We start from the raw sequence: 12,211 nt of genomic DNA on the forward strand, positions 1-12,211 counted from the left end.
GGGGGGGGGAAGCCACCACAGCTCATTGCTCAGTTCCTTCGTTTTCATCAGAGTCCTCCTGGCCACCACAAACGAGTTTCTGACTGGCTGTCCATGGGAACTCCTATAAACTGATCTCCTGGTTTTCATAGCTAAATCCATAGGGGAATCAGAGAGGAAACTTCCGGCATGGAAGCTAAACCTGAAGTCGAGAGAGTTTAAGGTGAACTTTGCAAAGACAAAAGATTGAGTTTGTAGGAAAGAAGACAGGATCCTGGGTCAGGGAAATGGCTTTGCTTGAAATGCAAAGGAATAGGCATAAATTCCATATATTGTACTCAATAGCAGCTATGGACGCTCAAAAGATATAGCAGAATCACAGGCATATATGTCAGAGAAGCACTGGGGCAAGATGTTCTCTGAATACACTGAATGGTTTGGCAGAGAAAATTGATTCACTGGAAATCGTTGCATCCTTATCCACTAATTTTAGCCACATTTTGTGATTGGTACTTCTTTATGCAACTGTTCTCATCAGTATCATGTTTATTTTAAGCAAACACTGAGAGACAAGTAACCTAACAGTGAGTTGTTAATATGTTAATGTGTCAGTAGCTTTTAATTTATGATATAAAGTGCTGTATCATTAGATATCATCGAAAAAATATAGGTTCTTTTGAGATCGATATGTTAATTTTAAAAAAATTATGTCATAATTAGCAATCGTATCACTTTTAACATGGCATTCATCTTTATCACCATTTTAATGTCTACTTTGCATGGAGAAGATGAGACTCTATTGAAGCAGGGTTTTCTAAAGCTAAATAGTCTTTTTGATACCAAACCAGTTCCTAAGAAAGGCAAATAATTCCACAGTCTATCAACAACGAACAGCCTGGATATTGTAACAAATTTCTAGATAGATGTAGCTTTTAATGCTAATTATGAAAATCATAATTATTTTTTACAGAAATTAAAAGTAAAGAAGTAATGAAATTTCAAAAATTGAAATTTTTTTCAATTTCAGCCAATCAGATGTAGCCATTTTCCATATGTCCAAAGTTGGAATTGCCATATATTCCCATCACAGCAGATTGAACAAGTGACTGAGTGGGACATTGAAATGAAATGAATTTAAAGCAGAAAATAGAAAACCAGCATGAGTGACTGAATGGAAAATTTAGGAAGAAATCTGGGGAGATACCTTGAAAATGAAGGACAATAAAGTGAGATATTTCCAACAGAAGAATATAAATACTTTGGAAAAGAGGAATTACCTGCGAAAATACCAAATAAAGAGTTCTGGACTTTAAAAAAAAAATCTCTCCTGTGTTATTTAAAAACATGAGACATGTGAATGCTGCCAGCTTTGTGTCTTAGATTTGCAATAATAAAAAATGTTAATGTGTCATGATGGAGCTCTAACTTCTGGCATCATGAACAAAAATCCTCATCATTCAATGTCCACTTTCTATGCTTGTGTAGGTTGGACAGAGTTGATCAAAGCAGATTTTCTATGACCAAACAGATGCCCTTGCTGATGCCAACCCTTACGTTTCCAAACCAAATAATATTTCTTCATGGCCAGATGTGTTTTCAGAAGAATACTGGAAGTGAATGACAGTGATTCTATGGCAGTGACACTCATTTACAACCATCACATGATGTCAAGACAAGGGGACACAGATATGTACACATCTGACACATGCAAGCATGGAAATGTTGACACTAAAACAATAATGATTATAATAGAAATGAAATTGAATTTCAGCAAAAAAGATCAATATTGAATTTTAAAATTATTCAATTCACTTGATATGATAAATTAAAAGCAAAATATTTCAAAATCCCTCTTGCATTTTCAAAAGTAATAAAATGATCTTCAATTTGTACATTTAAGTAGGAACAAGCATGGCTGTGTGGTTAAAGTATTTGCTTTCTAAACCATGTTGTTTTGGGTTCAGTTACACTGCAGGGCACCTTGGGGAAAGTGTCCTCACCTATAACCTCAAGCCAACGAAAGACTTTGTGAGCAGCTGTGATAGACAGAAACTGGTGAGTAGGGTGGTTTTGGGACAATACAGAATGAAAAAGACCCATCAGAGGGTGATGAACTCAGCAGAGTCAAAGGCCATCCAATTATGTGACACACACACTATATATATATATATATATATATATATATATATATATATATATATATATATATCACCATATTCACCGGATCTCTCTCTCTCTCCTCCCACCACCATTACCTGATGTCTCTTCTCTCCACTGCTCCTCCTCACTCGGCTGTTCTCTATATATTACCTGCACTCTCTCTCTCTCTCTCCTGGGACATATGCAACTAACTCAGTTGCCCTTCGTTTTGTTCTGTCTAGCAATTTCTCATCACCATTACCAGATTCCTCCCCTTCCTCTCTGGTGCTGTTCTCTATACTACCTGCACCCCCACTCTCTCCCCCCAAAATGCAACTAGGTTAGCTGCCCACCAACTTAACCGACTCCTTCGTTTCGTCCTGTCTAGAAATATTCCAACAACTACTCCAGTAATTTTCCACATATCAAGTGAAGGAGACAGCTAATGGGCTGTACATGTGTGCTTGATCGCCTGTGTCTGTGTCTGTTCGTGCTTATGTGTATGTAATGTATGGATGAACTTGCTTCCTCTCTCTCTGTCTGAATCACCCCCCTTACGATGATCATGGTGCTTATACTCCCAATGCCGCTAACACTTAAAACACCTAATCCTGCCTCTAGTAGGGGCCACAATCTTAATCCTAACGCACTTGAATGTTTGAATGATGTCAGGTCGGAAGTGAGAACAGATGAAGCATGCCTAAAAAATGAACACGGCAACCTCCCTCTTCTTTTCAGGCACTGAATAACATCTCTCCTCCCCAACCCTCACCCCACATTCCTTTCCCAGTTTTCAGAGTTGGCACAGTCAATGTAGGCACGCTGAAAGGTAGGTCTGGTGAGATTGTAGAGATGCTTGAAAGGAGACGTGTCGATGTGTGCTGCATACAAGAGGTAAGATGGAGAGGAGCTTCAGCTAGGGTCCACACAGGCAAGGCAGATAGGTACAAAATCTTCTGGCAAGGTAACACGGATGGAGTGGGGGTGGGGTGAAGGCATACTCCTTGCGGAGAAATGGGTAGATAAAATCATAGAGTTATTTAGTCGAGTTTTGCTAATTTCATATCATTTTTGTTGCATTTCTGAGCTTTCTGATGTCTATGGATAGATATTGATGTGTTTGAGTCTTTTACCAAATGTAATTCTGGAGAACTGAAGAGACAAATTTAGCTGATCTTGTCTTATTCATTTTTGCCTCAGCTAAATTTTTCTTTTAAGTGCTCAAAGAGAATGGAGATAATTTCTTGAAATAGAGTTCAGATTATTTTAGTGCATTTAATGAAGGTCATTTGCTGAGCTGATATACATTTTGTAAGGTAGTGAACAATCATCATCATCATCATTGTTTAATGTTTGCCTTCCATGCTAGCATGGGTGGGAATGATGTTTGTAAAAAATGTATTGTTTCTCAAAAATGCAGTAAATCTTACTCATTGCGCTCCTCCCACCCCCTATATATATATTATTCTTTTACTTGTTTCAGTCATTTGACTGTGGCCATGCTGGAGCACTACATTTAGTCAAACGAATCAACCCCAGAGCTTATTCTTTGTAAGCCTAGTACTTATTCTATCAGTCTGTTTTGCCAAACTTCTAAGTTACAGGAGAAATAAACACACCAACATCGGTTGTCAAGCAATGGTGGGGGTGGGGACAAACAGACACACAAACATATACATATATTTATATATTCGACAGGCTTCTTTCAGTTTCCATCGACCAAACTCACTCACAAGGCTTTGGTTGGCCTAAGCTATAATAGAAGACACTTGCCTAGGGTGCCACGCAGTGGGATCGAACCTGGAACCATATGGTTGGGAAGCAAGCTTCTTATCACACAACTACGCCTGTGCCTATGAAATATAATATATATTTACACTATTTCTGCTTTGGTAGCCAAAAGTGCACCTAACCTGACAAGGTGGGTCAGCCTCTAAGCCATGGTGAAGGCAACTAACCCAGGAGAACTCTGATAGAAAAAGCTGAGGGATGTTGTTCATTTGAGTTTGTGGCAAACATTTGTACCAACTTTTGGCTATCAGCATTTCGAAAAAGTGAGGCTGGTCTTACACAAGACTTCAACAAAGAAATCTAGTCTAAACTAGAATATTAGCTCTTAGACATTGAAGCTGATGGGAGGAGAATGCACAGACCTGTTTGCAGCTATGTTTTTTGTATGTATGCATTCTATGACAGTCGAGGCAGGTGTTGTTGTTGTTATTTTATCTGTTAAGAATTTATCTGCTCCCTTTACACCTTCATGAAAACATGGACTAAAAGATTATTTACTAGAATTAAACAAAACAAAACAAAAACGGATAAACTTTAGCAACATGAAGGTATTTAATTGCAAAACCAATGCTTCAATATATGCCTAACAGAGACAGCCATGGGAAAATGGACATAAAATGAGTGATGACTGACTGCACAAATAAAAAGGCATCAAGAAAAAAATTTGGGTATGTTTTAGAAATATATAAATGCTGGTAATTATCTCTACTAGTTTAATGTCAGCACAAACACAACTAAATTAATGAATACATAAAGGGAGAGAACTGAGATCTAACTTTTTTGAGCCCATTTTTATGTGTTGGCCAGTTGACTGATTTCTCCAGTCAGGCTTTGCATTGTGTGTGTGTGTGTGTGTATGTATATATATATATAAGAGAGAGAGAGGGAGTAAAAGAGAAATACAGAGAGTTAACATAAGAGGTGTAGAACGAGTGTCATGTAACTTTTCGAAAAAAAACAAAACATTCTTTTGTGCTTGTCCCTGTAACTTAGTGGTTTGACAAAAGAGAAGGATAGAATAAGTATTTGACTTTAAAAAAAAAATTAAGTAATGGGGTTGATTTATTTGACAAGAAACTCTTTGAGGTAGTGCCCCAGCATGGCTGCAGTCTAATGACTGAAACAAGTAAAAGATAAGATTTTTCAAGGAGCAGATTGTGATTAGACAAATGAGAAATTTGCTTTATTTAAATTTATTTTAAGGTAATAAATACTTATCTTTTGAAAATTATTATTCATTTCATCTCATTTTGCATAAGCCCCAAGAATTTGATAAAAGTTAAATTATAATTATTGTATGTCTGCCATATTTCTTGACGTTACCTATAATTGCAAAAGTGCATTTCCAAAGTTATTGGTCATTTGATAGGTAGCAGCACTCTAGTTAAGTTTATATTTTGTCTTCAAGAGCAGGGAGTTGACAGAGAAAGTAATACAAGAGACTAAATTGTATTCTGTCCCTTCATATTTAGAACTTAAATACTATCAGGCATAATGGGGCTTTTCAGTCTGACTTCAAGAGGACAAATATCAGAAATAAACCATCACAGACCCAATAACCCATGTTTTACCCAAGTCACAATACTCACCATCATTATTTTAACACTGACTTTTTTACATGCTGGCATGGGTTGAACAAAACTTCTTGAAGCAGAATTCTTTGGTGGGATGTCCTCCAATCATTGTTGTAACATCCAGAGGTTTTCTGTGGTCAGATGCCCTTCCTGCCAACAACCCTCACCTGTTTCCAAGCATGACCACACATGTTTTTGCAGAATATTTGAAATGATACTGCTTGTATGACAGGGACACTTGTTTACAACTGTCAAAACAAGGAGACAAACACACGACAGGCTTCTTGTGCATAGCTATCTCTGTGCACCAAGTGTATACATAATCAGTTTTCCCTTGCCTTATTGTAGCTTTGGAATGACGTCATCTGACTGGCTTGGCAAGCAAGCCAACATTGACACTGAATGAAAAGCTAACACATCACAGTGGGCAGGAGCAATGTGAAGGGCTTTGCTCAACAACACAATGCAATACTGGTTTAGGAATCAACACCAGTCTTGCAATTGTAAGCACAACACCATGTGCCTCCATGTGTGTGCGTGTGTAAAGCCACAGCCCCTCAATCCTACTCACCCACCCAATTGAGGTGGTGAGGTTTAGTGACTCTGTCAGTGCTGGTGCCAAGAGTAAAAAGTACCCAGTACACTCTGTAAAGTGGTTGGTGTTAGGAAGGGCATGAAGCTGTACAAACCATGGAACCTGGTGCTGCTCCTGTCAAACTGTCCAACCTATGCCAGCATGGAAAATGTATGTTAAACAATGATGTGTGTTTCAATGAAACAATCTCACCAATTAGACTTGTGTTGAGTCAATCATAAAATAAGCGAACAGTTTGAAAGGGGTACAGGGACTGCTATGATTAACTAAAAAGTCTCCAAGTTTCTAACAGCCACAATCCAAGACCTAAAACTAATATTATGAAGCATACTGCCTCATCAAAGGAATATATTTTATCATCATCATCATTTAAAATCAGTTTCCCATCCAAGCATGGATCGGAGCCTTTGACAGGATTCAAACAAAAGACTGTGTGAAGTTCATTTCTCCACCAAGTGGTTTTGAGTTTATTTCCACTATATGACACCTAGGTCAAGGGTCGTCTGCTATATTCCTTGGCCATCGAAAGCCTTGTGAGTGGATTTGATGGACAGAAACTGAAAGTAACCAAGCTCTCTTAGATTTTTACATTGTTACCATTGAGTGAGAGTACAAAATGAATAATCAGATCTTTAATATGTAGAGTAATCAAAATAACACAAGAAGTATTGCAGATATTCAATGATATATTTCACATTTTATGTACAGGATATGATAAAAATAATGCAAATATACACACAGCATGTATGTGTGTATCTTCAAATGCCATTTAGCAATTCAATTCCAAAGTCTTTATCTGAAACTATAAAAGAAAATCTTTTTGGAATGTCTTTAAAAAATGAAGGCTAACATCCTGTTGCCATGACTTAGCTGTCTTATGAACTTCAATTTTTTACAGAAATAAAATTTTAAAAAAATCATTCCTTATTGTTTTGTTAAACAACATTGGGTCAAAAGAAATATAAATGTGCAACGAGAGGTTTTACTTCTTCCGACCACCTCTTTCTTTGAGTTGCAAGTTGATACTTGCTCCATGGGGAAGATTGTAAAAGGCCAAAGTGTTGGAATCTTTGACAAAGATACCTTCATACTGTAATTTCTGCTTACCAGCAGGAATACTGAGTGCTTCGTTAAGTTTCGCTTTAATTACAGACACTGAATCAGTAAGTGGTAAAGTAAAGTTCAGCACTTGACCATTGAGATTCCATTCAGGTTTATCTGGAACGTTTGGCACCAAAACCTTGACCAAAATTGGGTTCTTGTGTGTTCGCAAATATTCTTCTTCTGAAACGAGAGATTCTTCAGTTTTCTGTCGCTTTGATTGGGTTGGTTGATCATCTTCCTTTGGTGGTGGGGGAGGAACACTGAAATCTGATGTTGAAACTGGTAGTTGTGGCACCGGTGGTTGTGGGGGACGTTGTGAAATGCCCAAGACATTTCCAAGTGCAGTTGGTGGTGGTCGAGGTGGAAGAATCACCATACTCTGAGGCACGGGGGGACGGGGCATTGGTGGCATCGGAGGTGCTGGTTGTACAGGAGGTGGTGGTGGGGGCTGTATCTTCATAATATTTGGAGAAATAGTAGTGGTAGATATAGGTGCTGGTGGCATTGGTTTGGGTATTGGGTGTTGCATAGGTGGATGTATTGGTTTTGATGGTTTGGGCATGGCTGGACCAATTTTCTCCTTCTCTTCATCAGGTACTAAACCCTTCACTTTATGAATAACAGCAATCTGTTCTTCAATGGTGATATTCTCTCGAGCTTTCTGTGTTACTTTCTCCATCGAAGCTGTGTGTCCATCCCAAACGACTTTCTTCTCTTTTTTCTCTTCTTCCCCGATCTTTTTACCAATCTGAGTTTCTTCAGCACCAATACCGAAAATATCAGTACGGCGTTCAGCCAGTTGCCTCAAACTGCTACCAATGGCCAAACCAGGAGCATAAACTTCTTCTTGCTCTCGCTTTTCAGCAATTGAACGATTGCGTTCTTCAATCCACTTGCGGTCAAGCAAACCAATTCGCATGTGTTCAGGGACTTTATGAGTAGGAATTTTTTCACCGGTGATCGGAGACACCATGAAAGAGTCAGGATTGGGTTCTGTGCTGATTGTTCGGGCCTTAGGGTTGTAATCCTTACGTACGATAACTTGATCAGGGGTTGGTGGTAAAGGAGGTGGGGGTTGAGGAATGTCACTCGGCGGCGGCGGCGGCGGCGGAGGTTGAGGAGTGGTCACCTTTTCTATTTTTCTTTCTTCGTCCATCTCATCGTCATCTGAACCTTCGTCCATGTCCAGCACCTGGTTATTGTCAGAAGGTGGAGGAGGACGTAACTGCGGAGGTATGGGTAGTGGAGGAGGAATAATAGAAGAATGCTTGTTTTTATCATGAACATCTTTTTGTGATTTACCCCCTTTATCTAGAATTATGTCATCGCTATCCTCTTCATCTGATTCCACTTCCATCGCAACGTCGTTGGTGTTCTCTCCTTTTTCGTAACGTTCCTGTTGGATGACACGAGCCCCAACTTCTTCCGGGGTTGTCGGAGAAGGGAGATTGCCCACCTCACTTGCTTGGAAATCAACGGTTTCCACCACCACAAAATCATGCCAATCAATCTGGGCATAAGCTATACGTTCTTTTTCCAAAGCATCTTCCTCTTTCCGTCGCTCCCGTTCTTGGTACTTGGCCCACTCAACACGATATTTGACTTGTTCTAAAATGTGTTTGCTGACTTGAGACTCTTTCTTCAGCTTGTTGCCAAGGTCTTTGGGTGGAATTAAAATTTTGGTATATTGTTCAACTAGTTTAGTAAAATAATTGAAAAGACTATGTTGCGGTCTGAGGAAATCAAATTGGTAATTCCTCTGTTCACGATTCATTAGGTTTGTTAAAAACTGACGACCGTTACGGGCCACAAATTGAGCGGTTAACTTCACGACATCCAGATCAAAAGCCGAGATCGATGGAGGATCAGCAGTAAATTCAAACTCCGCAGGAGGTTCATTAGGGATAATTGGTTCTATATTTTTTATAGGTTCGCTCATAGGCTTCAGGGCCATCGCCGCAGTAATAATCTTACTAACAGTCGGCTCTTGGCCTTTGCCATCTTTGAATTCTTTAACTTTATGCTGATAGTATGCATGGTAGGGATCGGCAGGATTCAAAAAGTTAAACTTTGGGTTATTTACCTCGTTTTGTCTGATCCGACTTTCGAATTCAGGTCCATTTCGTGCCACAAAACTTGCAGTCTTGTCAACAATGTTTCTCACTTCTGGTGGAGGATAGATAATACCGATTACAGGACGTGTATAAGTTTTTTCTTCTTCAGATTTCTCCTCCGGTCCAGGTACTGAGTCTGGAAGCGGTAAGCCTTCTGCTTCCACGGCTGGAGCCATTTTGGTCACAAAATACTAAACAAGAAAACAATTTCCTATTTTATTTAAAGACGTCGATAAACACCAAACAAAATGGCGAGACTGGTTTAATACAATTACCTCCCTTGTATACTTCAGAATTTCCTGTAGACGGCAGTATATAACTTCCGCCGAGCCCGTGTTTTCTCAACTGTAAGCCCCGAATCACTCTCTTTCCCTGCCATCATGGTGTTCCAACGTCAGGTTTGTTTTTAAGCTGCTCAATACTTACTTGTATAAGACAAATTTTACAGACAATTTTCTTCTTAAAATTTCGATGGTTAGCTCTGATTCATTATACAGAACCATTTAAGAAGGTCATATTATGAAATCCTCTTTGCTAATTACAGTAAATCTTGCTTTAAACGGCTTCAGTCGTTAGCTGTTTGCCAAATCTTTGTAAAGATGGCTGAAATCCACGTGAACACATGTCTACGATTTTTTCCTCTTTTTCATGCAACTATTAAATTGTTTCTGAATTACTAAAGTGCTTTCGTCTCTCTATAACGAGATCATTCTCATTTTTGTAACTTTTCCCTTCCCTTGTAGCTATTTTATAAAACACTTTAATATGATTTTAAGAATTACTACATGTGCTTCACTTCACCATCGTTCATTCAGAAGTAGAATAACGTCTGATTTCGGTTTTATTGCAAACCATTTCAGTATTAAATTATTATAAGCTTTATTTAAGCCGAGTTTTCAAAATTTTAAGACATATTTCAAGGATGCTTATTTTAAAAAGAAGCAGAAAGGATTATATATTTTTTCTAAAATTAATAGAAATCCTATCCCGCCGTCATTTAATAAACCTCGTAGAGGCGTGTGACTATTAAATACTTTTAAAACATTGTTGCTTTATATTTTACTAATTATATTGTTAATTGTCTTTTCTACTGATATGGATTATCACAATTTTCTCGAAATTGGATAATTTATTTTTTTTGTCCTGGTCTGTCAATCTCTTAACGTGAGAAGTCCATCATCGTAGAAAGTCTTTAAAAATACTTGTGGTTGTATCGTAAGATTTATTTTTCTTTTCTTCAGCCCATCGTAATCGATGCCAGTGGGCATCTTTTGGGGCGTTTGTCAGCAGTCGTAGCGAAAAGTCTTTTGCAAGGTGAGTAGAAGGCACTGTTCCTAATCATTTTACTTTAAAATGTGATATTTTCCTTTCTAAGGATAATATCTCCTAAAGCCGTTTGTTACAATGACTTGATTCAAGACAAATTACTGAAAATTAAAAGGCCTAGTCCATTAAATCACGGGTTTGCGTTTTTGAAAACTCTTGCCGTAACGTGAATTTTCGTAATGCGAAACGCACTTTCATATTTCGAGGGAGATGGGTTTCACATTAGCGGCATTTTCAGGAGAGCGTTGTTTGTATTCGTAATGCGAGGGATGAATGGTAAAAAAAAAAAAGTAGCATTTCGTTTTAGTAATGTTTTTTTTTTTTTTTTTTGGAAACCTCCAGTTGTAGAAATTTTTGATATCCCGCAGAGTTTTTCTTACGGAAAGTTTTCTACTTGGATATTTTAGGACAAAGAATGGTAATTGTCCGGTGCGAAGGTATCAATATTTCAGGCCATTTCCACAGAAATAAAAGTAAGTATTTTATTAATTTCGTACAATTTATTATGCATTTTATTTACTAACGTTGTTGCAGGATACATCTCACGAATGCTTTGGATGCGTCCTCACTGATATTACTTGCGGGATTTCGAGACATTCAATATCGGATCCCCATTGACCTAGCCGGGGTTGAGTCCCGGCTTTCATTCCAGCAGCAGCAAACCATCAAACTGTTCCTTTTTTTTTATTCAAAGTTACCCAGTACCTTTTCGGCATCTTTGGTCATGGAATGTACAGCCCTTTTCTTTTGTTGCACCATGGGTCTCCCAAATCCCTCAGCTTTATCTTTTATTTGTTTCAGTTATTGGACTGTGGCCATGCTGGTGCACTGCCTTGTGTGTTAGTAAAATTAATTACAGATTAAAAATTTTTTTTTTTGTAACAAGAATTGCCACAATTCTGGCACTATGGAGACTTCACAAATATCATTTTGTTTCTGTTCTTTGTCCTTGTTCAGTCGATCATTAATGGAGAGGGTTGTATTTGCCACACAAGTCTAAGGCCTCGTGGTTCAGTGGTTCATTATTTACTTGATGCTAGGATGTGAAATATCTTATCTCTATAAATTTCAAGATAGTTTTAAGGTTCTACTGTTGATTTCATCTTAACATAATAAATTCCAGCAAAACGAGCCCCCTAAAATGACACGAGCGTCTCCTCTCTTTACCACATATGAATGATCGGTCACCTAATTATTTTTTATCCAGACAGATAAGGTATTTGTTGAAATAGATTTTTGCCCATTATGATCTCCTTAATAGGAGCTGATATAAATTCGGAATGATTGATAGCTCTTGTCGCACTTTACTGAGTGAGTAAAAGAGATATACAGAGAGCGCACATACTAAGCTTGATGGCAGGCAATGAGTAAAAAAACAGTGTATGCAGAAAGAATCTAGACAGGAGGATGAGAGGGAGTAAATGAGTAGTTATGAGAAATTTATTTTATTTGAAGGTGATGGTTTTCTTTTGAAAACGGGTATTTCATTTTGTAAAAATTAAATTATAATTGTATGTTATGATTATGTAAGATTACCTATGGTGGCAAGAGTATAATTCCAAATTTACCCTTATGACAGGCAACACTAA

The 12,211-nt window shown here is 38.0% G+C and overlaps 2 protein-coding genes across 3 annotated transcripts in view; one reads left to right on the top strand and one right to left on the bottom strand.

Annotated features, from left to right (window-relative positions):
- Positions 1–6,744: 6,744 nt before the first annotated feature.
- LOC106874661 (splicing factor 3A subunit 1) lies at positions 6,745–9,566 on the bottom strand. The gene has a single exon (XM_014922462.2). The coding sequence runs from the start codon at positions 9,470–9,472 to the stop codon at positions 7,061–7,063; it is 2,412 nt and encodes an 803-aa protein (XP_014777948.1). The 5' UTR covers positions 9,473–9,566; the 3' UTR covers positions 6,745–7,060.
- Positions 9,567–9,614: 48 nt separating this feature from the next.
- The window catches only part of LOC106874685 (60S ribosomal protein L13a), a 10,311-nt gene continuing 7,714 nt past the window's right edge, over positions 9,615–12,211 (top strand). Inside the window, exons 1-3 of one of the 2 annotated variants that reach the window (XM_014922494.2) lie at positions 9,615–9,694; positions 10,538–10,610; positions 11,030–11,095. In XM_014922494.2, coding sequence (XP_014777980.1) covers positions 9,677–9,694; positions 10,538–10,610; positions 11,030–11,095 — 157 coding nt within the window. In that variant the 5' untranslated portion in view covers positions 9,615–9,676. Of the gene's footprint in view, positions 9,695–10,537; positions 10,611–10,964; positions 11,096–12,211 lie in introns of those variants that run through there. The other variant, XM_052966681.1, reaches the window with a different exon arrangement.

The sequence above is a fragment of the Octopus bimaculoides genome, chromosome 3 (assembly GCF_001194135.2).
Source record: "Octopus bimaculoides isolate UCB-OBI-ISO-001 chromosome 3, ASM119413v2, whole genome shotgun sequence".
Taxonomy (NCBI): Eukaryota; Metazoa; Mollusca; class Cephalopoda; order Octopoda; family Octopodidae; genus Octopus; species Octopus bimaculoides.

What these genes read in the sequence shown, in the direction of transcription:
- LOC106874661 (XM_014922462.2), bottom strand. Translation starts at nt 9,472, where the DNA reads ATGGCTCCAGCCGTGGAAGCAGAAGGCTTACCGCTTCCAGACTCAGTA.